At 48.0% G+C, this 26,017-nt stretch overlaps 1 protein-coding gene, 1 long non-coding RNA gene and 1 pseudogene across 2 annotated transcripts in view; 2 read left to right on the plus strand and 1 right to left on the minus strand.

Moving 5' to 3' along the window:
* The window catches only part of CTBP1 (C-terminal binding protein 1), a 39,825-nt gene extending 36,244 nt beyond the window's left edge, over positions 1-3,581 (minus strand). Inside the window, exon 1 of the mRNA XM_025385407.1 lies at positions 663-3,581. Within this exon, the coding sequence (XP_025241192.1) occupies positions 663-684 (22 nt within the window). The 5' untranslated portion in view covers positions 685-3,581. The remainder of the gene's footprint in view (positions 1-662) is intronic.
* Positions 1,567-2,373, plus strand: LOC112625195 (annotated as a pseudogene).
* Positions 3,582-3,990: 409 nt separating the features above from the next.
* LOC112625246 lies at positions 3,991-23,674 on the plus strand. The gene is made up of 2 exons (XR_003119549.1): positions 3,991-5,623; positions 22,845-23,674. It is a non-coding gene; the product is annotated as an uncharacterized LOC112625246 (long non-coding RNA).
* The last annotated feature ends 2,343 nt before the right edge of the window (positions 23,675-26,017 follow it).

Below are 26,017 nucleotides of genomic sequence, written 5' to 3' on the forward strand. Positions count from 1 at the left end.
TGGGGCGGCCTCGGTGCCGTCCGCTGCTCCGCCCGCCCGCCTGCGCCTGGCCGCCGCCGTGCGGAGCCTCCGCCGCGCCGCTGAGCCGCGCTCCGACGACCGCGCGGGCGGGGACACGGCGGCGCGCGCGGGCGGGGCCTCGCGGTTGGTCTCCTGGTTCCCGGCGCGGGCGGCGCACGGACTCACGCGGGCGGCTCAGGGCCCGCCCGGCCGGGCGCGGCTGCGGGGCGGGGCGGGAGCCTGGCGGGAAGCTCACGGGGGCTGCAGCCCGGCGGAGGCCCGAGGCCGGGTGTTCCGCACGTTCTAAACCGCCTGTCCCCGAGGAAGGCGGGCAGGGTCGGGCCGGGCTCAGCACCGCTGGCGGGAGCGCCGCCCGCCCCGAGGCCCCCTGCGGGACGGCGCCGGGCCCGGAAGCCGAGGCAGGGTCGCCCACGTCAGCGCCCGGAACGGACCCGAACGTAAATGGCGCTCCTCCGCGCAGCGGCCGCCCCGCTCCCTTCCCGCCCCGCCAGCCGCCGCCCTCCCCCGCTCGCTTCTGGCCCCGCGGCCTGGCCCGTGCGCCTCCGAAGAGCTTGTCCTTGCGGTGCCGCTGTCCCCGGGGCTGGCCAGGGGCACCGAGGCCGCGGGTTCCCCCCATCGCCCCCACCCGGTCCCTGATTTACCGTCCAAGAGCCGGCCGCACATGGGGCCCCGGGAGGAGAAGCGCGCCCGTCCCAGTTCGTCCCCAGCCGGGGAGGACCCCGACTCCGGGAGGGGCCGCGTCCTGCCCGGCCCAGCGCGGTGTTCCCGGCCCGGGAAGTTCAGGGCTGGAGAACCCCCTTCTCGACCCCGTTTCTCCTTTAACAAGAGTAGGGATTGTAGCCAGCTCTGCTTCTGCCCGCTGCGGGAGACGCCCCGACCCGGGAGGGCCCGAAAGTCCCTTCAGGGAGAGGCCGCACCGGGCCTGCTCACCCAGGGGCTGCCCCTGCAGACTCTCCCGAGGGGCCCAGGGATATTCCTCGCGCCGCGAGTGGACGCTTCCATCCACCCCGTGGGGAGTTGTGGGGAGGGCCTCTGCGCGTGGCTACTCTGAGCACACTGGAATGATCAGATGGTTGCATAATTTGAGAAACCACAGCCTGGAGACGGAATGATGCAGACTCCTATCCGAGAGACACCTGCTCTAGTTTCGCTGTGGTTCGTGAGGACGCGTCCTAGGCTGCCCTGAGAAGCCCATGTCTGCCCTTCCAGGCCTGGGAAGACCTCTGACCCCACTGACAGTGCTGGGCCCTCAGTCGGGCCTGCCATGCGTACCACTTTCTGTTCTAAGACCGGGCTGCCCAGCTGTGGCCTGGAGGAAACCTGGCAGGTGTCACCAGAGCTTTGGGGAGGGTGGGGCCCTGTCAGGGAAGCCCAGTGGGAGTCATGAAGGAGGGAACACGTGTGGAGCCCTTGTAGGGGGAGGGGCAGCCCTGCCGAGATCTAAGAAAATTCCAGAAAAATGAGCAGCAACCTCCAAGGCCAGACATCGGTGCAGGGGACAAGGGGTCGCAGATGGAGGGGCCTAGGTGAGGCTGCCGGGAAGGGATGATGTGGTTGGTGGAGTGCACAGGCAGGGACCTCACTGGACTTTCCTATCTGCTCGGCATGGACAGGCAGCCCAGGAGAAGGCAGCAGGGACATGCCACCCCCTCTTTCCCCAGGGAAGCTGGGGACAGACGGGTCCCAGGCACTCCATCCTCTGCAGCAAGTCAGGTTGTGATTTACTGGGCATTGGTGAATAAAATGGAGAGGCTTCTGGGGAGAAATTCCTGGCTCCCACGTGGACTGGTAGAGCTCAACAGGCAGCCACGTGGCTGAGTGTCCAGCAAACATCACATAAGGCTTTGGGTCCTGTAGGTGAGGCTGCCCTGAGCAGCAAGCTCAGTCCAGAAGAGCAGTTCCTCTCCAGGATCCATTTCCTGCGCACTTTTATGTCCAGTGTAGCTGGAGCAGAGCTCGCTGGAATTCCACAGGCAACTAAGAACGGAGAGGGATGCATGCCAGCCAGGGATCCGTCGTCTTCCCCATCAGCACGCCCCATGGCCTCCGTCTGCACAGTGTCCCTCTGCACAACTTGTCAGTGCGTTATCACGACTCTTACTTGGCCCTGGCCCGTCCCACTGTCCTGGCTTGTTCCAAGTGCTTCCTTCTCCAGCTGTGGTTCTGGCTGCAGAGCTGTCTGCTCCCCACGTTGGGCAACTCCAGCCAAGATTCCTACACCCAAATGTGACCGTGTTGCTCACAAAGAAGCCTCAGTTTTGTGTGCACCCAGCCGTGTGCACAGCTCCTCCCAACCCCAGTAGGTGCCGCCTGCCTCTCCCACCTCCAGTCCTTGCCATGATGAGCAGATGACCCCCGCCCTCCAGGGTCAGTGTTTGGCTGCTCTTGTGCCTGCCCACCTGCCTCCCTGTGCCCGGGCCTGTCATGCGCCTGCACACAGGAGGGTCTCGTGGCGTTTGCCCTACACAGATGGGCTCTCCTAGGAGCTGCTGGAGAGTCACCTTGGTGGGGATGCCAGAGGCCTGGGCACCAGGTTCCCCCTGGCCAGCCTTCATTCCCACACGGGGTATTTTTGTCCATCACATGGGACAACCTAGGATTGGGGGAAAACTCAGTCCACTCTGAAGAAGCATCGGCATTTTGGATGGACGAATGCTGCTTCATGCGACTCCAGGTCAATGGACTATATTCAACTCGCGTATTTATGAGTGCTCCTGTGTACCAGCCACGTGTGAAAGAAAAACTCCAAGTTACTTGACACCAGGACAAACCAGGTAGATCACTGCGTCTGGTTCCTCCTCTTTCTGCTAACTCTCCTGGACCACCGTTCTGATTTCTGGCACAGAGTCGGGGGCAAGCTCATCAGTACCCAGAGCGTCTGGTGTGCAGCCAAAGGCCCCCATTTTATCAGTCGGTGTGTTCAGTATCACACTCAAGACAAGGGCCACCCTATTACTTCACATACCTCAAATACAAAAAGTGCCTGGGAACGTTGATGAGGTGTTAAAGGAAACCACTGGTGTTGTCAGTCATGTACACACAGAAAAAAAGTCATTTTTATTTATTTATTTATTTTGAGACAGAGTTTCGCTCTTGTTGCCCAGGCTGGAGTGCAATAGTGCAATCTCAGCTCACTACAACCTCAGCCTCCCGGGTTCAAGTGATTCTCCTGTCTCAGCCTCCCGAGTAGCTGGAATTGTAGAACACCGATCACCACGCTCAGCTAATTTTATGTATTTTTAGTAGAGATGGGGTTTCACTGTGTTGGTCAGGCTGGTCTCAAACTCCTGACCCTCAGGTGATCCACCCGCCTCAGCCTCCCAAAGTGCTGAGATTACAGGCGTGAGCCACTGCGCCCGGCCCGGCCAAAAACAACCAAGAAATTTTTAACAATAAAATGACCAACAAGTAAACTTAAAACAAAAATGGACAAATATCTAAAATATTTTAAAATGTATATATTTTAATTGGCAAATAATAATCATATATATTTATTGTTTACAACTTGTTTTAAAATATGTATACATTGTGGAATGGCTAAATCAAGTTAATTAACATGCACTAACTCACATACTTGTTTTTTGGTATGGTGAGAACACTTAAAATCTACTCTCAGCAATTTTCCAGCACACGATATATTGTTACTAACTATAGTCATCATGTCCTACTATAGATCCCTAGAACATATTCCTCCAATGTAACTGAAATGTATCCCTTGACCAACATCACTGCCCAGCCCCAGCGCCAGATAAACACCATTCTACCCTCTGCTTCTGCGAGTTCAGCTTTTCTAGATTTCACCTGTAAGTGAGATCATGCAGCACTTGTCTTTCTGTGCCTGGGTTTTTCACATAACGCCCTGGTTCATCCATATTGTCATATATGGCAGCATTGTCTTCCTTTTTAAGGCTGACTGGTGTACCATTACATATACACACCACATTGTCTACCTAAAATATTTTTAATACAATTGCTGAACACTGCCACATAACTTGTATAACTGCTATAAAGGCTTGGTTTTCAGCCATAAGATGGGAAGAGAAACAGCATCTACCTGCAGGATGACTGCAAGCTGTAAAGTGCCACAAAGCCCAGGGGAGCCCAGAACCGCCACTGCAGGACAGGTCCTCTGGAAGCGGACAGACCTGCCTTGTTACTTTAGCCCTCCAGAGTCCAGTTTAGCCAGTGATGAAATGAATACAAAAGAACACCTTTCTTGTAGGATTGCAAAATGATACAGAGGATGTCTTCATCCATTCTGTGCTGCTATAACAGACTACTACAGAGTGAGTAACTTATAGTTTACAGACGCTTGTTGGCTTATGGTTCTGGAGGCTGGGCAGTTCAACCTCAAGGGGCTGCATCTGGTGAGGGCCTTCTTGTTGCATCTTCACATCACAGAATAGCAGAAGGGCAAAGAGAGAGAAAGGAAAGGGTGCTGAACGCACCCTTTTATAAGAAGCCCACTCCCATTATAACAGCACCAGCCCATTCAGGAGGGCAAAGCTCTCGTGGCTGAATTGCCTCTCAGAGGTTCCTCTCAGATGATCTTAAGATCATCACAATGACAATCAAACTTCAATATGAATTTTGGAGGGGACAATTATTCAAACCAGAGCAGAGAGGGATGGCAAATGTTCTGAAAACAAGCCTAGAAATTGATCTTAGAAATAGTGCAAAAGTAGATTTCCACTTCTGTCTTTACCTGTGATGGTCTAACCCCAAAAGCCTCCCAGAACAGAACTTGTGAACACAAGATAGAAACAACAAACTTTTGATGCACAGCTGAGCTCACAAGGACGTCAGGGATGTGACAGGAACCAGAGACAAACAGAAGACTGAAAACCAGGTCTTGAAGTGTGATAGCCAAAGGGCAGCAGCCCGGGAGAATGTTGGTCTGGAGTCTCGGGATTTAAGTCTCCACATTCACATGGGAAAGGAGACGAGGCCTCCCTGGACCCACGTGAATCGGGAACTGGAACAAGGGCACTCAAAGGGCTACACCCTCAGGAGAGATGTGAACAAATGTGCCCACAGAAATAGGATGAAAATAGGAAGAAAATAGGATGGTTCTGTGTTTGCCTGCCTGTTGTGGTTCTGTGAGACACAAACAGTTTTGTTGAAAATTGATAATCAGGACTCAGAGTCTCGTTAGACTTCAGGGACTGAATTTCTCTTTTTTGAGACAGGGTCTAGCTGTGTTGCCCACGCTGGTTTTGAACTCCTGGGCCCAAGTGATCCTCCTACTTTGGCCTCCCAAAGTGCTGGGATTACAGGAATGAGCTACCGTGCCCAGCCTAGGTATCAAATTTTCACAGGTTTCACAGTTCAGGCCTTACCACCCCTGCAGCAAATAACTTGATATAAAACCTGGGCCCAGGCCAGTAAGACCCTTGATACCCATGACAGAAGCAGGCACAGTGATAGAAGCAAAATCACATAGACATTCTCAATCTAGCCCCCTCCGATTCCTACCCATAAAACCCATTGAAGATGAATTTACAATCATAAAGTACAAGACATGCAAAGAAAGAACCACATGAGGGAAGTCAACAGATGTGTGAAAGCAGGAACGGACTCCCCCACCAAAGGTCTTCAGAAGGTGAATCGAGCAAAAAAGAGAACATTAATTAAACATGTTTAACATGGTTAAGAATTACAGTAATAAAAGAAGTAAATGAGGCTGGGCGCGGTGGCTCACGCCTGTAATCCCAGCACTTTGGGAGGCCAAGGTGGGTGGATCACCTGAGGTTGGGAGTTCGAGACCAGCCTGACCAACAAGGAGAAACCCATCTCCACTAAAAATACAAAATTAGCTGGGCGTGGTGGCGTATGCCTGTAATCCCAGCTACTCGGGAGGCCGAGACAGGAGAATTGCTTGAACCCGGGAGGTGGAGGTTGCGGTGAGCCGAGATTGTGCCATTGCACTCCAGCCTAGGCAACAAGAGCGAAACTCCATCTCAAAAAAAAAGTACATGAACAAGAATACGATTGCAAGGGAATGGGGGAAGAATAGGCAGTTTTGAAGAACTAAATGGAATATCTAGAACGGAAAACCATACTTGCTAAAATTAACTCAATGAGTGAGTTAAAAAGCAATTTAGACCCAGCTGAAAGCTGAATTTGTGATATATGCAGAAATTACTTCTGGTGTGAGGCAGAGCATGATGACAGAATGAGGGGATCCCAGACATCTTTGAGAGTTCCATTCTGAATGATTAGAAGAATGAGGAAGCAACAATATTTAAAAAGATAATGACAAGAAAGTTCTATACTTCATGAAAAATGTGAATCCTAAGATTCAAGAACACTGTGAGACTTGAACTGGGGGAAAAAAAATGAAACTACACTTCTACGTTTTGGAGTAAAACTACAGAATACAAAAGACAAAAAAAAAAAAAAAAATGTAAAGTGAAAAAGAAAACCACTCAGATTACACCAAAAGCAGTTATCATGAAAGCAGCCTTATCAATTACAATGATAAAAGCCAAGCAATATTCAAATATCTATTTTTTTAAAGTCTCCAGATAAAATAAGTAGTAACACAGGATTCTATACATAGCATTATTTGTTATCTATTGGGGCATAATAAAAGTCCCTAAAACTTTGCAGCTTAAAAAACATTCAGTATCTCACCATTTCCATGGGTCAGGAATCCAGGCATGGCTTGAGTCCTCTGTATGTTGGCTTCTCCCTAGACTGCAATTAGGACCATGGCACAGCATCTGTGGCACCATCTGAAGGCTTGCCTGGGGAAGTCTGCATCTGAGCTTACTCTTCATGGGCTGTTGGGCAGAGGGACCCTAAGCTCCCAGCCATGTAGGCTCTCCCATGGAGCAGCTTCTCTCAACAAAGCACGCCTGACAAGAGGACAACACACAGTCTTCTAGGAAGAAGAAAGCCACAATCTTTTTTTAAAAAAGCAAAGCAATATTTGTGTAATTGCCACTTGGTTTGGAAAGTGGAACACTGTGTCAAAAACCCCTCCAAAGCCCCACCAGTAACTGCCCTCCTCCTTCTCCCCAGTGCAACGACTGCCCTCACTTCTTTTTTTCAACTTTTAAAGTTTGTGGTAAAATGCATATAACTTAAAATTACAACCTTAATCATTTTAAGTGTACAGTTTGGTGGTGTTAAATACACTTGTGATGTGCAACCATCACCACCATGCATCTGTGTAGAACTCTTCCCATCTTGCAAAACTGAAACTCTGTCTCCATTAAACAATAATTCCTCATTTCCCTTCCCCTGGCCCTGGTACCCACCATTCTACTTTCTGTTTCTATAATTTTGACTAGTCTAACCACCTCATATAAGTGGAATTCTGTAGTAGTTGTATTTTTGGCAACTGGCTTATTTCACTTAGCACAGTGTCCTCAAGATTCATCCATGTTGCAGCCTGTGTCAGAATCTCATCTCTTTGTTTGTTTTGTTTTGTTTTTTTTTTGAGACAGAGTCTCACTCCGTTGCCCATGCTGGAGCGCGGTGGTGCGATCTCGGCTCACTGCAACCTCTGCCTCCCAGGTTCAACCAGTTCTCTGCCTCTGCCTCCTGAGTAGCTGGGATTACAGGCGGGTGCCACCATGACCGGCTAATTTTTTGTATTTCTTTTTAGTAGAGATGGGGTGAATCTTATCCCTTTTTAAGGCTACATAGTATCCCATTGTTTATACCACATTCTGCTTATTCATTTATCCATCAATGGGCACTTGGGTTGTGATATGGTTTGGCTGTGTCCCCACCCAAATCTCATCTTGAATTTTGGTTCCCACAATTGCCATGTGTTATAGGAGGGACCCAGTGGGAAGTAATTGAATCATGAGGGCAGGTCTTTCCCATGCTGTTCTCATGATGGTGGATAAGTCTCATGAGATCTGATGGTTTTACAAAGGGGAGTTTTCCTGCACAAGTTTTCTTCTCTTGTCTGCCGCCATGTGAGATGTGCATTTCACCTTCTGCCATGATTGTGAGGTCTCCCCAGCCTCGTGGAACTGAGTCTCATTAAAACTCTTTTTCCTTATAAATTACCCAGTCTTGCATATGTCTTTATCAGCAGCATGAAAATGGACTAATACAGGTTGCTTCCATGTTTTAGCTATTTTGAATAATGCTGCTATGAACATGTGCATACAAATATCTCTTTGAGACCCTGCTTTCAATTCTTTGGGGTATATGTGCAGAAATTCAGTTGCTGGGTAATTCTACTTTTAATTTTTTCAGGAACCACCATACTGTTTTCCATCATGGATGTACCATTTCACATTCCCAGCAATGGTGCAGAAGGGTTCCAGTTTCTCCACATCCTCACCAACACTTGCTATTTTCTGGAATTTTTGTGTGTTTTTTTGTTTGCTTGTTTGTTTTATTAATATAGTAACCAACCTAATGGTGTCAGGTGGTATATCATTGCAGTTTTGTTTTGTTTTTGTTTTTAAGACAGGGTCTCACTCTGTTGCCCATGCTGGAGTATAAGTGGTACAATCATAGCTTACTGCAGACTTGACCTCCTGGGCTCCAGTGATCCTCCTACCTCAATCTCCTGAGTAGCTGGAAATACAGGCATACACCACCATGCCTGGCTAATTTTAAATTATTTTTTTTTTAGAGACATGACGGGGGTCTCACTATGTCATGCAGGCTGATCTTGAACTGGGCTCAAGCAATCCCTCAGCCTCTCCAAGTGCTGGGATTACAGGTTTGAGCCACTATACCCTAGCCTCATTGTAGTTTAGATATGCATTTGCCTAATGAATGGCGATGTCAAACATTTTTTATATGCATATTGCCCATTTGAGTACTTATTTAGAGAAATGTCTATTCAAGTCATGTGTCTATTTTTGAATCAGCTTGTTGTTTCGTTGTAGAGTTTTAGGAGTTTTCTACGTATTAAGGATACTAATTCCTCATCACATATGCAACTTGCAACTATTTTCTCCCATCTAGAAAGTTGCCTGTTTACTCTGTTCACATTGTCTTTTGCCCGTGCTTTTGTTGTCATATCCAAGAAATCATTGCCAAATTCAAACTTGTATAGCTTTGTCTTATTGTTTTTTAGAGTTTTACAGTTGTAGGTGGTACATTTAGGTCTTTGTAGTTTGTATATGGTGTGAGGCAAAAGGTCCAACTTTATTCTTTTGTAAATTAATGTCATGTTTTCCCAACACCGCTTGTCAAAAAGACTATTCTTTTCCCCACTGAACGGTCTCAGCACCTTGTCAAAGATTATTTGACCATATATGTGAAGGTTTATTTCTGAACTCTGTGTTCTATTTCACTGACCTATGTGTCTGTCTCTGTGCCAATGTGGTACTGGCATAAAGACAGACATGTAGGTCCAGGGTGCTACACTGGCATGAAGACAGACTGTAGATTACTGTATTCTTGATTATAGCTTTGTAGCAAGTTTACCAGATTACTAAATTATTGATTACTGTAGCTTTGTAGTAAGTTTTGAAATCAGGAAGTGTGAGTCCTCTAACTTTCTTCTTTTCTTTCAACATTGCTTTCGCTATTTGGGATCCCTTGAGGTTCTATATGAGTTTTAGGATGGGTTTTTCCATTTCTGAGGAAGAAAGGCTTTGTGGTTTTGATGGGATTGAATTAAATCTGTAGATCGCTTTGAGTACTATTGATATCTTCCAATCCATGAACATGGGATGTGTTTTCATTTATTTATGTCTTCTTTAATTTCTTACCGCAACTTTTTTGTAGTTGTCAGTACAGAAGTCTTTCACCTCCTTGGTTAAGCTAATTCCTAAATATTTTATTTTTTTGCTGCTACTGTAAGTAGAATTGTTTTCATCATTTCCTTTTCAAACTGTTCACTGTTAGTTAGCATGAACAATGTATTGACTTTGTATCCTGCTACTTAGCCGAATTCACTTATTAGTTCATTTATTTTTCATGCCTAATTGCTCTGGCTAGCACTTTTAGTACTATGCTGAATAGCAGTGAGGAAACAGGCACCCTTCCTTGTGGGTTTTTTGTATATGACTTTTATTATGTGTCGTCGAGGCAGTTTCCTTTTATTCCTAGTTTGTTAAGTGTTTTTCCTTAAATCATAAAATGTGTGGAATTTTGTCAAATGCTGCCTCTGCATCAATTCAGATGGTTATGTGGGGGATTATTTTCCCCTTCTGGAAATGTCATGTATTGCACTGATCCATTTTCAGTTGAGCCATCTTAGTACTCCAAGAATAAGTCACACTTGGTCGTAGTGTATAATCCTTTTAATATGCTGCTGAATTAGGTTTGCTGGCATTTTGTTGAGAATTTTCACATCTATATTCATCAGGGATGTTAGTTCTGTAGTTGTTTTGTTGTTTGAGACAGGGTCTTGCTCTGTCACCCAGGCTGGAGTGCAGTGACACAATCTTGGCTTACTGCAACCTATACCTCCTGGCTCAAGCCATTCTCCTACCTGAGTTTCCTGAGTAGCTGGGACTACAGGCACATGCCACCATGCCCAGCTAATTTCTGTATTTTATGTAGAGATGGGGCTTCCCCACATTTCCCAGGCAGGTCTTGAACTCCTGAGCTTCCACCTCAGCCTCCCACCGTGCTGGGGCTGCAGGCATGAGCAACTGTGCCTGGCCCTAGTCTGTAGTTTTCTTTTCTTTAAATTTTTTTTTTTTTTTAGAGACAAGAGTCTTGCTCTGCTGCCTAGGCTGGAGTGCAGTGGTGTGATCATGGCTCATTGCAACCTGGAATTCCTGGGCTCAAGTGATCTTCCCACCTTAGCCTCCCAAGTAGCTAGGACTACAGGCATTCACCACCACACCAGCCTATTTTATTCTTTTGTAGAGATGGGGTCTCAATATGTTGCCCAGGCTGGTCTTGAACTCCTGGTTTCAAGTGATCCTCCTGCCTCAGCCTCCCAAAGTACTGGGATTACAGGTGTGATTCACCACACTCAGCCCAGTTTTCTTTTCTTATAGTGTCTTTGTCTGGCTTTGGCATCAAGATAATGTTGGCCTCATAGAATAGTTAGGAAGTAGTCCTTCACCTTCAGTTTTTCTGAAGTGCCTGAGAAGAATTGGTATTCTTCATCAAATATTTGGAAGAATTTGCCAGTGAAGCCATCAAGTCCAGCGCTTTTCTTTGTCAGATTTTTGATTACTGATTCAATCTCCACATTAGTTATAATTGTTAAGACTTTCTATTTATTCCTGATTTATTTGTTTCTCAGTAGATTTTGTGTCTCTAGGAATTTTTTCATTTCATCCATGTTATCCAATTTGTTGGCATACAATTGTTCATAGTACTCTCTTACAATTTTTTTTTTAATTTCTGTAGAGTCAGTAGTAATGTGCCCACTTTCATTTCTGATTTAGTAACTGGAGTTTTCTATTTTCTTAGTCCATCCAGTGAAAGGTTTGTTAATTTTTTTGATCTTTCAAATAACTAACTTTTGATTTTATTGATTTTTCTCTATAGTTTTTCAATTCTTTATTTCATTTATCACTCTCTAACCTTCAGTATTTCTTTTCTTCTGCTAGCTTTGGATTTATTTATTCTTCTTTTTCTAGCTTCTTAAGTTGTAAAGTTAGGTTGCTGGTTTGAGATCTTGCTAGTGTTTTAGTGTAAGCATTTATAACTACGAATTTCCCCTGTGGCACTGCTTTTGTAGCATCCTGTAAGTGCTGGTCTGCTGCGTTTTCATTTTCATTCTAAGTATTTTCTTATTTCCCTTGTGATTTCTTCTCTGGTTTATTGGTTGTTTAACTTCCAGAAATTTGTGGATTTAACAGTTTTACTTCTGTTACTGATTGCTAACATTATCCTGTTGTGGTTGGAGAAGAGTTTGTATGATACCTACATTTTAAAATTGATTGAGACCTAATTTGTGGCCTAACAGATGGTGTATCCTGGAAAATGACTCATGCTTATTTGAGAAGGATGTGTATGCTGCTGCTGTTCTTGATAGAATGTCTGGATGTGTGTTAGATCTAGTTGGCTTATTGTGTTGCTTAAATCCTTTATTTCCTTACTTATCTTCTGTATGATTGTCCTATCCATTATTGAGAATAGGGTATTGGAGTCACCAACTATTATTGTAGAACTATGGTAATATATGTCTTTCATACCTGATAGATTTGATAGTTTTATAATTAATCAGGTCATGAAAAATTGAAGAACCCAATTAACAAGCATGATTCTAAAGATATATATACCCCAAATTAAATAATTTATTATTTTCAAGCATATATGGAATGTTTACTAACAAACAATGAACACATTACCAGCCCACAAAACCAAATCTCAAAAGATACCGAAGAATCTATATCACATTGGTCATGTTCTCTGACCAAATGCAATGAGAACAGAATAAGAAACAATCGGCCGGGTGCGGTGGCTCAAGCCTGTAATCCCAGCACTTTGGGAGGCCGAGACGGGCGGATCACGAGGTCAGGAGATCAAGACCATCCGGGCTAACACGGTGAAACCCCGTCTCTACTAAAAATACAAAAAATTAGCCGGGCGTGGTGGCGGGCGCCTGTAGTCCCAGCTACTCGGGAGGCTGAGGCAGGAGAATGGCGTAAACCCGGGAGGCGGAGCTTGCAGTGAGCTGAGATCCGGCCACTGTACTCCAGCCTGGGTGACAGAGCGAGACTCCGTCTCAAAAAAAATAAAAAATAAAAAATAAAAAATGAAAAATAAAAAAACAATCACCAAACATTTAAAAATGTAAAATCATAAAACCACATTTGACTAATAGCCCAAAGAATGAATCACAGTGGGAACTGAAAAGATTTAGAACTAGACAATAAGAAATACTACATATAAAAATTTTTAACATGCAGCTAAACCCAGGTGCCTTCAGGTCATGAATGGACTGCAGGGTTCAGAGTGGTTGAGAACTTAGCATTAGTGGTCACTTTCTACAAACAAGGAGTCCACACATGAGCCTCCTCCCTCCGTGCCTATATCCAGATGGAATCCTTGGAAAGCTTTCTCTTCCTCATGCTCCCCACTTTGCTGTGAAGTCTTTAAAATTGTTACTTCTCGTCTCTGCTCCCATTCCCAACTTCTAGGTTTTGCTCAGATACTTTTCCACTTTTCTCATCAGATTGTTATCTGGCATCTTTTGCAGCACATTGACATCCATCTTCGTAAGAGTCCCATGGAGCACACCTGTCACCAGGAGGGAATGGGGCGTGGGACTCTGGAGCCAGATGCTGGGTTTGACTCTAAAACGTCCACTCACCAGCTGGGTGACTGTGACCAGAAGCTCATCTTCTCTGGGCCTGCTTTTCCTCTCTTGGAAATAGAGATTATGATGGCAAGCACCTTCCTCATGAGTAGTTGGAGATTTAAGAGAATTGACGTAAAAGGGAGATTATGATATGCCTTCCCCAAGGGTGGTTGGGAGGGCCAAGTGGGTTGACGGAAAATGGATGACAACACCTTGTGGTGTTTGCAAGACAGAAGTGGAATGATGAACCATGGAGATTATGATAATCCATCTCTGTGGATTTGAAGAGCCAGAAGAATATTGATTGGAATTGAGATGACGATATGTCTTCCTCATGGGCAGTTGGGAAAGTAAAATCAGTCATAGAAAATGGAGATTTTGGGCTGGGCGCGGTGGCTTACGCCTGTAATCCCAGCACTTTGGGAGGCCAAGGCGGGCAGATCACGAGGTCAGGAGATCGAGACCATCCTGGCTAACACGGTGAAACCCTGTCTCTACTAAAAAATACAAAAAAGTAGCCGGGCGAGGTGGCGAGCGCCTGTAGTCCCAGCTACTCGGGAGGCTGAGGCAGGAGAATGGCATGAACCTGGGAGGTGGAGCTTGCAGTGAGCTGAGATCGCACCACTGCACTCCAGCCTGGGCGACAGAGCGAGACTCCGTCTCAAAAAAAAAAAAAAAAAAAAAATGGAGATTTTGACAATTGATTATCCAGGGAGTCAAGTAGGTTCGTGGAAAATGAGAATATTACAAGAGCTCCCTCACTGTAATGGGAGAGTGCAAAATGAGTTGAGGTCATCCTGAGATTATGACAGGCCTCCTCTGTGCGTGTTCCGGTGGAAGTCATGGGTTGATGCATAATTGAAATTTCTTTCCTGTGCATGGTTGGTGGGCTGAACTAGATCAATGGGATGATGAGATTATAACAGTGCTGTCCCCTTGGAAGGTTGGGAAGGTGAAGTGGGTTGATAGAAAATGGAGATTATGACAACATGGGCGTTTGAAATGGGTTGATTGGAGGTGAAAATGAGTACACTCCTTCCTTTTGTGTGATGGAGAAGTTATAGTGGGTTGATGGAACATTGAGACAATGCCGTATTTTTTTTGTGGTTGTTGGTAGGGTCAGGTAGGTTCATGGACCAAGGAGATGGTGACATGCCTTTCTGCGGGTTGCTGGGAGGGTGAAGAGGGTTGAGAGAATGTGAGTTGGGAGATTAGTATGATGCCTCCCTTTCGTGTAGTTGGAGGGTAAAGTGAGTTGATGAGGTGATGGGGATTATGACCTATCTTCTGTGGGTGCTAAGACGATGAAGAGGGTTGAGAGAATGTGGAGACTGGACAATGGCCGTAGCTACATAGTTTCTTGGGATTTTCTTTACCTCTTTTCTCACGGTCTTACTTTGGCTGCTACAGCTCCTAACATTGAATATTCACCCTGCCAGGCCATATGCAAAGAGTGATGCCTGATTCCCACCCTTTGCCTTTTTTTGGCTAAAGAGATGCAACTTTCCCAGATATCACCTGGCTCCTACGGCAGACATCACCTCAGGCCCTATTGGCCAGAACCGTGTCAAACCCCCAAGCCCCTGACCCCCAACAGTCCTAGCAAAGGGGAAGGGGAGGCTCATCACAGGCGTCCTTCAGTCCTGGCACATTCCCTGAGGACAGACTGACTTCCTCAGAGCCCGTCGTATCAGGAGACTGGAACAATTTCCATTTCCATTTATTAGTAGTATCATTATTCTGTGCAGAAGAAACAGGCTGCTGCTGGGAATACCAACAACGTTTGCAACAGAAACCGAGGAGGTCGAGGAGTAAACGTCTAGGCACAAACCGGATTGTCTTCTTGGCTGTAGAAATCACAATGACACCAGCGTTGCCACCAAAGGGGCTGAAGTCTTGGCTGCTGATTGCAGCCATGGGAGTGGACGGACGACAACACAGGATGTGGGGCGGGTGCTGTTTAGGAGCTAGCAACATCCACCTTCTCAGGCAGGTAGCCCACTTCCCCGTTGCCTGGCCCCTAGGGCAGAACCTTCCTCCTCCTAGAGTTTGGTCTCCTGTGTCCTGGCCCAGGCACTCGAATCCCACCCACATGACACCTGGTCTTCCTTTTGGTGAGGTCCCCATTCCTCAGACCCAGGGGTCTGACCTTCAGAAGCTCCAGCAGCGGAGGAAATGGCTGAAGCATGAAGCTCTCAGCCAGGGTCAGGGTCACTTTGGAATCCCCAGGGCAGAGCTTTGTGAGGGGTGGGGCTACAAGCTAGGACCTGCACTAGGAGACTAAGGAGCCCACTCCTCCTCGTGCTGCACCGCACCCTCAGCCCCGGACCCAGGCCACTCATCTGAGCTCTGCTGTCCCCCCTCATGTCCACAAACACCTTTACCCTTCCTAGGTGGTACCACGGGCCCCATGTCCAGGACCCCTGCCCAGCTGCAGACCTGCCATCCAAGGTCTCTGTGTGGACTCTGTGCTCGGCAAAGAGCCCCTGTTGACCCAGAGTGAGGCCCACCTGCTTTCAGACACTGTCCAAGCCCTCCCTGTCCCACCCGACCCGTAGCCCAGAGCCTCCAGCCCACTCCCCCTGCAGACCCTGCACTACCTCCTCAGAGACCTGTACAAAGTCCCACGGGCTGGGGCCCTGCTGCGTATCCTAAGTCCCTGGGTCCACCTTGGACTCCCCACTCAGCAAAGGGCAACCGTTGCTGAACATGGAGAGCCCCCGGACCCCTTCCCACCATCAGAACCTCCATCCCAGGTCTCTGCATTTGACTCGCTGGTCAGCTGAGGGCCACCACCCATCCACAGCTCAGGACCCGGCAGCCTCCTACCCACCCGCGGACTCTAAAGCCATGGTTTCTGAATGGGGCCCCTGGCTCAGCAAAGAGTGTCCTTGACCCACATTTGTCATCCTCTGGAGTCCCACCCATCTGCCCACCTGGCATCCAGCACCACAGTTTCCCCTGCGGTTCCCCGTGTCCTTATCTGCCTGTGGTCAGCACCTCTTCCAAGACCAGAGGACCCAGCTGGAAGTGGCTGCTACCTGGTGGATGAGAAAAGCCTCCCAGCAGTCCCCAGGTGCCCACCACGCTGTTCTCCAGCAACGTGAGCACAGACATTGCAGGAGCACCCTGACCCTGGCTCTGGATATCCATTGCCTACCAGCACCCCTGACCCTGGCTCTGGATATCCATTGCCTACCAGCACCCGTGACCCTCGCCCTGGCTGTCCATCGCCTCCCAGCATCCCTGACCCTGGCCCTGGCCACACTCTAGCTCTTGGCGGTGTCCCAGCAGGTGGCACGTGGCCCCTCTGGTGCCTCTCACCCACCACAGTACAAACACAATTATAATACAATAAATGGAGGGCCAAGAAACAGGGTCAGAAGACAACAGAAGCCAGATATGTGGAGCCAAAAGTGGAGCATCCTTACCCTGAAACAGAAAGTCTGAGACCCCAGCCCAGGTGGAAACATGTCTTTCTGTGGAGGGCTCAGGTCAGGATTTACCTGCGAATGAAGAGGGGGCTGTCCCTACGTGAGGTGGGCACAGAAACGTCAGCCACTCAGGGCCCAGTACTGAGGCCTCACCAGTGGCTGGAGCTCCCTGGAGCTCAGCTCCCCTCAAGGCCCATGGCACTGGGGTGCCACCGAGGCCAAGGCTACTGCGCCCGGCTGAGGCCCAGGACCAGCTCTACCTGCTGTCCTGGCAGTGCGTCCGTTGGGCCGCCTCCTTCTCTAGGAGACTAAGAAGCCCACTCCTCCTTGTTCAGCATGAGCCAGGAATACCTTGCCATGAAGACACTGATTTGAAGTTGGAAGAATTGTCTAAAGGAATGAAACAGCCAGGTAAGATTTCATGAAAAACTGAGGTTTATAAAAGCGGCTTTTATCACAGCCAGGAAAAGCAATGCAAGCCTCTTCAAGAGGTGTCTGAGTAAAGGATTTGTGAGAACGTTTGAAGAAAAAACTCCAAGGTTGAAAGATGTGCCTGTTAACAGGAGCCCCCAGGAGGGACAGGATTTAAGGAGCATGCTGGCCACATGGCAAGACGGTCAGCAGAATCGTGAGCAAGTCCAGGAGGACACCCCGGCCCCAGCAGGCTGTGCTGAGCAAAGGGACACCCTTGGTCGAGCTCCACCAGGCTAAGGCGGATATATAAGACTGGAGAGGGAGGTGGAGGTGAGGCAGTGGTGGGGTTCTGAGAGCTGCAGCTCTCGTCCTGCAAAATCAGAGAAAACTGGAATTCTATCTCCCAGCCGACATCTTCGTGATATGCACAAGGCGAGATCCCTGCTCGTGCCCATCCCCAGGAGGACATGGAAGTGGAGCGGGGGCAGGCGACGGGCCTGTGTGGATTAGAGGTGGCTTTGAACTTCATGGTGTATGGAGGAGTTTAAATAAACACTTTTGGGGGAATCACAAGCATCCCTAGGTGGTTTTCACATGTGGCGAGCGGTGTCTAAGGTGACTCTCAGAACAGTGTCTCGAGGTGGGTAGGAAACTCCAGGGCTGTATCCACTGCTGAACCACGAGCTAACACAACACAGACTGCTCTCCCTGCAAGCCTCTCACCCAGCTAGACTTGGGTCCAACTCTGGTGAACCGCGAGCTAACACAGCACAGACTGCCCGCTGCTGCCCTACAGGCCTCTCACCCAGCTAGACTCACATCCAACTCTGGCTAACCGCGAGCTAATGCAGCACAGACTGCCCGCTGCTGCCCTACAAGCCTCTCACCCAGCTAGACTCGCATCCAACTCTGGTGAACCACGAGCTAACACAGCACAGACTGCACGCCACTGCCCTAAATGCTTCTCACCCAGCTAGACTCGCGTCAAACTTCAAGCAGGCTGGTGAGGCAGCACTGCTACAATATAGGGAACAGTAGCCAAGGGGATGGTGAACAGGGACTTCTGTGGACAGGTGCACATCCAGACCATTTGTGGCCTGGGACCCCACAGCTAGTATCTGGCAATGTTTGGGTTTGGACCTAGAGGTGATGGCTCCAGTCCTGCCCACTTTGTCCCATCCTCTGGGTCCTGTGCCTCCCCTGGGCCTCTGGACTCCTGCTGGGCCCGGGAGCAGGTGCATCACACTGTCGGGTTCCTAAGTGCCACAGGCCTGGGATCAGCAGGTGTGAGCGATGCCAGCGGTACCCCTGGAAAGCAATCCCTGGGGCTGGGTGAGGCAGGAGGAGTGTGGCAGGTGGGGAAACTGGATAGAGGTGGCCAGGATCAGGAAGCTGTGCTCTGTGGGCCATAGGAAGGGTGGAAGGACTTGGGGGGCACGGAGAGACTTTGGGTTTGTCTTCGTAAGGGTCACTCTGGCTGCTCTCAGAGGGGGATTGAAGGAGCAAGGCAGGGAGACACAGTGGCGCTCATGGTCACAGGGGAAGGGCTGCTTTCCAGCAGCAGGGCTGAGAAGTGGTGAGGAAGCCTGGGTGGCGGGTGGCTTGCACTGACTCTGGACTGTGGTCCCACCTAAGCTCCAGGGAGGACGCGGTTCCTGAGGAGACCTGGGGAACAGCACATACCCATGGAGCCCCCGGTGCAGGTGGATAGTCGATGAGCCTGGGGCCCAGAGGCAGCACTTGAAGTCACAGGAGCTAAAAGCAACAGTGGGTAAGCCAAGGAGAAGGGTCAGATGAGCTTGGTCTGGGGCAGAGCGTGCCTTCCAAGGAGGTGAGTGAACCTGAGAGGAACCTGGCAAGAGGAAGGATGAGTGGTGTCTGGAGTAGAGACAATGGGGATGGCAGGGCAGAGTTCAGGCAACGTGGACTTGCCTGGGGAGAAGCGGCTTGGAGCCGATGTGGATGGGTGCACATCCAGTGAACCACGGTGTCAGGGCGTGATCACCAGGGTGGGGAATGTGAGGACCAGGAAGAGGGGCTGTTTGAGCAGGAACTTGGGTGCAGGGATCTTGGGCGCAGGTCTGAGGAGGGGGGACACAGGCGACCCCTTCCACTTCTCACACCAGGATCCTGGGGTGTCGCTCGTGGAGGACAGGGGATGGGATCGTTTCTTCATCCACGCACCTTTTCTGGAACGTTTCTGTTGTTTCCAGCTGTTTTAGCTTTTTGTTATTTCAAAGAACTCTGCAAACATTTATACATAGGTTTTTATGTGAACGTAAGTTTCTGATTCTCTGGAACAAGTGTCCAGTTGTGTGATTGCTGGGTTGTGAAGTAAGTGTATATGTTTCACTTTTTAAGAACCCATCAGACTGTCTCACCAGCATGACTGGACCAGCTCACCTTCTCACCAGTGACATGTGAGAGCTGCATTCTTGCCAACATTTGGCGTTGTCACTATTTTTAATGTTATCTGTTTTAGCTGTTCACATAGGTAGGTAGTGATCTCTCATTTGGGCTTTCCTTCGCATTTCCCGCGTGACTAGCACCGTTGGACGTCTTTTCTTTTTTTTTTTTTTTTTTGAGACGGAGTCTCGCTCTGTCGCCCAGGCTGGAGTGCAGTGGCCGGATCTCAGCTCACTGCAAGCTCCGCCTCCCGGGTTCACGCCATTCTCCTGCCTCAGCCTCCCGAGTAGCTGGGACTGCAGGCGCCCGCCACCGCGCCCGGCTAGTTTTTTGTATTTTTTAGTAGAGACGGGGTTTCACCGTGTTAGCCAGGATGGTCTCGATCTCCTGACCTCGTGATCCGCCCGTCTCGGCCTCCCAAAGTGCTGGGATTACAGGCTTGAGCCACCGCGCCCGGCCTGGACGTCTTTTCATGTGCTTGTTTGCCATCTGTATACAGCTGTCTCTCAGTATCCATGGGGATTGGCTTCAGGGCACTCCTCAGATACCAAAATCCCCGGATGCTCAAGTCCGTGATGTAAAATGGCACAGCATTTGCACATAACAGAGAATTCTCCCATGTACTTTACCTTAGATTATTTATAATACCGAATGCAAAGTAAATGCGATGTAAATAGTTATGCTGTATTGTTTAAGAGAATAATAAGAAAAAAGTCTATACATATTCAATACAAACACAATTTTTTTTTTCAAATATTTAGGATCCGTGGTTGGTAGAATCCACAGCTGCAGAGCCCGTGGATACTGAGCGAGGACTGTATTCTCTTTGGTAAAATTCTTCTTGTTTTTTGCCCGTTTTCTATTTGGATGGTTTGGCTCTTTTACTGTTGAGTTTTGAGTGTATATATTCTAGACACACGTCCATTATCAGATGTGTGGTTTGCAGATACACTCTCCTAACATGAGACTCGTTTTTTCATCCTCCCACCAGGATTTTCACAGAGCAAATGTTTTTAACTTTGCTAAAGTCCAATTCACCCAACATTTTATGTTATAGATTGTACTCTCAGGGTCATGTCTAATATCTCTCGGCCAAAGCCTAAGTCCTTCGGCCAAAGCCTAAGTTCTAAAGATTTTCTCCTATGTCTCCTTCTGAAAGTTTTATAATTTTACATTTAAATCTATGCAATGATCAATTTGAGCTAACTTTTGTTTAAGGAATGATGTTTAAATCAAGGTGTTTTTGCTTTTTGTTTGTTTGGGGTTTTTTTTGTTTTTCCATATGGGTGTCCAATTGCACCAGGACCATTTGCTGAAGACTATCCTCTCTCCATTAGATAAAGTTTTCACCTTTGTGAAAAACCAGTTTGCTGTACTAGCGCGGATCCACTTCTGGGCACTCTATTCTGTAACATTGATCAACGTGTCTTTTCCTCCATGAGTACCACATAACCTTGATTACCATGGTTATATATAGAGTAAGTCTTGAAATGGGACATACTGATTTCTCCCATTTTATTCTTATTTTTATTTATTTTTTTTGAGGCAGTGTCTTGCTCCTTTGCCAGGCTGGAGTGCTGTGGCGCGATCTCAACTTACCAAAACAGCCGCCTCCCGGATTCAACTGATTCTCCTGCCTCAGCCTCCCGAGTAGCTGAGATTACAGGCATGTACCACCACGCCCGGCTAATTTTTTATATTTTTAGTAGAGACGGGGTTTCACCATGTTGGCCAGGATGGTCTCAATCTCCTGACCTCATGATCTGCCTGCCTTGGCCTCCCGAAGTGCTGGGATTACAGGTGTCAGCCACCACGCTTGGCCTCTTATTTTTATTTTTAGAACCAAGGTCTTGCTCTGCCACCCAGGCTGGAGTGCAGTGGCACAATCATAGCTCACTACAGCCTCAAACTCCTGGGCTCAAGTGATCCTCCCATCTCAGTCTCCCGAGCACCTAGGACTACAGGCACAGACCACCAAGCCTGCCTGATTTTTAAAAATTTATTTTTGTAGACACAGAGTCTCACTATGTTGCCTAGGCTGGTCTGAAACTCCTGGCCTTAAGCAATCCTCTCACCTTGGCCTCCCAAAGTGCTGGGATTACAGGCATGAACTATTGGACTTGGCCCATTTTATTCTTTTCCAAAATTGTTTTAGCTATCCTGGTTCCTTTGCATTTCCATACAAACTTTAGAATGAGCTTATCTGTGTTTTTTTCTTTTCTTTTCTTTTGAGATGAAGTTTCACTCTTGTTGCCCAGGCTAGAGTGCAATGGCACAATGTCGGCTCACTATAACCTCTGCCTCCCGGGTTCAAGCAATTCTTCTACCTCAGTCTCCCAAGTAGCTGGGACTACAGGTGCACACCACCATGCCTGGCTAATTTTTGTATTTTTAGTAGAGACAGGGTTTCATCATATTGGTCAGGCTGGTCTCCAACTCCTGACCTCAAGTGATCCGTCCACCTCAGCCTCCCAAAGTGCTGGGATTACAGGCATGTGCCACCGCACCCGGCCGACCCTCCCACTTCTATTAAATAAAATGCCTGGGGAGTTTAATTTGGGATAAGCTCCTGCACTAGGCCCCAGTGGACCAAACTAAAATGCGCTACATGGCATCATAATCAAACTGGAACTTTAAAAAGAACCGCAGGAGGCCAGGCATGGTGGCTCATGCCTGTAGTCCCAGCACTTTGAGAGGCCAAAGCAGGAGGATCACTTGAGCTCAAGACCAGCCTGGGCAACACGGTGAGATCTCATCTCTACAAAAAGTCAAAAAAATAGTTGAGGGTGGTGGCACACGCCTGTGGTCCGTGCTACTCAGGAGGCTGGAGTGGGAGGATCACTTGAGCCCAGGAGATGGAGGCTGCAGTGAACCATGACTGAGCCATTGCCCTGAAGCCTGGGTGACAGAGCAACAACCTGTCTCAAACAAACAAACAAACACCACAGATAATCCCCACACGGGCCAGTTTTCCAAAAAACAGAAGATTCACAGCAACCAATCAAAAGGGGCCCAGTCAACCCAAGCCAGCATAATCAGGAAGTCAATCCATACAAGGAAAATAGCCTCAGGAGAGCTGGGCCGCTTGTGCTGTGATGGTCCTTGCTGCTGAAGCTGCCTCGTTGTGGCTGGTCAGCGCTATGCCCGAAGGAGGTCCTTTCTGTTTTACAGGCTGGATGCTGCCCAATTCATGAATTACTAATAAAAGACAATTAAGCTGGGTGTGGTGGTGCACACCTGTAGTCCCAGCTACTCAGGAGGCTGAGGTGGGAGGATCGCTTAAACCCAGGAGCCTGGGCAACCTAGCGAGACTCCATCTCAAAACTCAATTTGCATAAAATTCTGTTCTTCCATGGTTTCTATCCTTAAAACAGAACCAGCTGGGACCCTCGGAGAGTTCCAGAACCACCAGCATCAGGGTGGCCAAGACGTGGGCACTGCCAGACAGGGGCCCATGTGGGGCCAGAAGAAATGACAGGACATAGCAGGTCTCAGACGTGACCAGAGACTGCTGCATGGTGGAAGGTTTCCCTGAGTGTGGTGACCCGGCCACTCCACAGGAAGCCTCCACACCCAAGGTTAAAGGTGTCTAGCTGTGGCCAGGGTTCCAGGGAACCTGTGGATCCCACGATGTGGCACTGAAGATCTGAGCCCTGCAGAGGAGCTGCACCACAGAGGCCAGGCTTTGGTGTGGAGAATGCGCATGAAGGGAGCATGGGAGGTCTTGAGCTGAGGCCCAGCCCCCTGACCCCCACCCCCACCCACCACCAGGGGATTCTCCTCAGGGCCTCACAGAGCACCACGTGGTGTCAGTGCTGGTCCTGCCATAGCTCCCAGGATCAATGCCTCCCAGAACTCCCTGCTACATCAATACGTCCGGTCCCTTTCCCTCGAGATCTTGAAACGTGAATACTTCACTTGGCAGTAACGGTGAAACATTTCAACATGTAAATTGTCATTTTATGCACACACAGAATGCTGGCCCATAAAGGGCCGGGAGGTCCAATATCCTACACACTGGACTCCTCATTAGTCCTTTGAGTCTTGTGTTACCCAACACACTGCATTGGGATCAAACTGAATTTGCAGCAAGGCATCATAGCTCATGCCTGTAATCCCAGCACTTTGGGAGGCTGAGATAGAGGATCACTTGAAGCCAAGAGTCCAAGACCAGACTGGGGAACATAATGAGACCTTGCCTCTACAAAAAAAAAAAGTTTAAAAAATTAGCCTGGGCCGGGCGCAGTGGCTCACGCCTGTAATCCCAACACTTCGGAAGGCAAAGGCAGGTGGATCACGAGGTCAGGAGATCGAGACCATCCTGGCTAACACGGTGAAACCCTGTCTCTACTAAAAAGATACAAAAGATTAGCCGGGTGTGGTGGCGGGTGCCTGTAGTCCCAGCTACTCGGGAGGCTGAGGCAGGAGAATGGCATGAACCTGGGAGGAGGAGCCTGCAGTGAGCTGAGATCGTGCCACTGCACTCCAGCCTGGGCGAGAGAGTGAGACTGTCTCAAAAAAAAAAAAAAAGCCTGGTGTAGTGGGCATGCCTGTAGTCCTAGGTACTGGGGAAGCTGAGGTAGGAGAATCACTTGAGCCCAGGAGTTCAAAGTTATAGTGAGCTAAGAGTGCATCACTGCACTCCAGTCTGGGCAACAGAGCAAGACCCTGACTCTAAACACACCTATACATACACACACACACACACACACACACACACAACCACCAACAATGAAAAACCCTGAATTTACATCCTTCACAATAAAGTGATAGCTTCTGTGACATTTGCACAGAATTCTGAGTAAAGTTGCCTTTTTGATCACATCTGTTAATGTTGACAAGACACAATCTAAAAATCAAGAGGATGAGAATGGAGGGACCACTTCCCTTCTAGTGACCTCCTGGACCACACAAAGCACCAACATCGCAAGGATCCAAGGCATCTCTGGAAAGTTCCATCTCCAGAAGAAGGATCCAAGGCATCTCTGGAAAGTTCCATCTCCAGAAGATACCCTAAGAACACTTACGCCCTCCTGGACCACACCGAGCACCAACGTTGTAAAGATCCAAGGCATCTCTGGAAAGTTCCATCTCCAGAAGATACCCTGAAAACACTTAGGACCTCCTGGACCACACCAAGCACCAACATCGTAAGGATCCAAGGCATCTCAGGAAAGTTCCATCTCCAGAAGATTCCCTGAGAACACTTAGGCCCTCCCAGACCGCACCAAGCACCAACGTCATGAGGATCCAAGGCATCTCTGTAAAGTTCCCTCTCCAGAAGATTCCCTGAGAAGACTTAGGCATGATCTTCAATATTCCTGTTGTTTAAAAGACCTTAACTTCCTCATATTTAAGCTGTTGGGAGTCTCCTGCAATTCCATATAGATTTGAGAATCTACTTTTATTTCTTCGGAGAGGGCTGTTGGAATTTTGATAGGCATTGTGTTGAATCTGTAGATGACTTTGGGTAGTACTGACGTCTTAACAATGTTAAGTCTTCCTATCCACGAATATGGGATGTCTTTCCATTTATTTAGGTGTTCTTTCATTTCTTTTAGCAATCTTTTCCATTTTTCAGCATACGAGTCTTTCACCTCCTTGGTTAGATTTATTCCTGAGTATTTAGTTCTTTCAGATGTTGTTGTAAATGGCATTAATTTCCTGTTTGAATTGTTCAATGCAGATGCACAGAAACAAGTGAACTTTGAGTGTTGATCTTGATGTGTTGATCTTGTAACTTTGCTGAATTTATGAGCTATTATACCTTCTTGTAGGTTCTTTTGGATTTTCTATATGTAGGATTATGTCATCTTCAAATAGAGATCATTTTACCACTTCCCTTCCATTTGGGTGTTTTATCTTGTCTATAGCACTAGTACAACTTCCATTATGCTGTTGAATAGTAGTGGTAGGAGCAGATATCCATGCCTTGTTCCTGACCTTAGGGGAAAAGCTTTCAGTCTTTCACAACTGAGTATGAGGTTAGCTGTGTGTGTGTCTGTGTGTGTGTGTTTTTTTTTTTTTTTTTGAGATGGAGTTTCACTCTTGTTGCCCAGGCTGGAGTGCAATGGGTGCGATTTCGGCTCACCGCAACCTCCGCCTCCCGGGTTCAAGCGTTTCTCCTGCTTCAGCCTCCCAAGTAGCTGGGATTACAGGCATGCACCACCACACCTGGCTAATTTTTTGTATTTTTAGTAGAGACAGGGTTTCTCCATGTTTTTCAGGCTGCTCTCAAACTTCCGACCTCAGGTGATCCGCCCACCTTGGCCTCCCAAAGTGCTGGGATTACAGGTGTGAGCCACTGCGCCCAGCTAGATTAATGTGTTTTAAGGAATTCGTTCATTTCTCCTATGTTATCTAATTTGTTGGAATACAATTGTTGACAATATTCTCTAATAATTCTTTTTATTTCTATAAGGTCATTTTCACATCTGGTTTCACTTCTAGTTTTTATTTGTGTCTTCTCTTTTTTGTTCTTTGTCAGTCTACGCAAAGGTTTACCAATTGTGTTGATTTTTTTTTTTTTTTTTTTTTTTTTTTTTTT

The sequence above is a fragment of the Theropithecus gelada genome, chromosome 5 (assembly GCF_003255815.1).
Source record: "Theropithecus gelada isolate Dixy chromosome 5, Tgel_1.0, whole genome shotgun sequence".
Classification (NCBI taxonomy): Eukaryota; Metazoa; Chordata; class Mammalia; order Primates; family Cercopithecidae; genus Theropithecus; species Theropithecus gelada.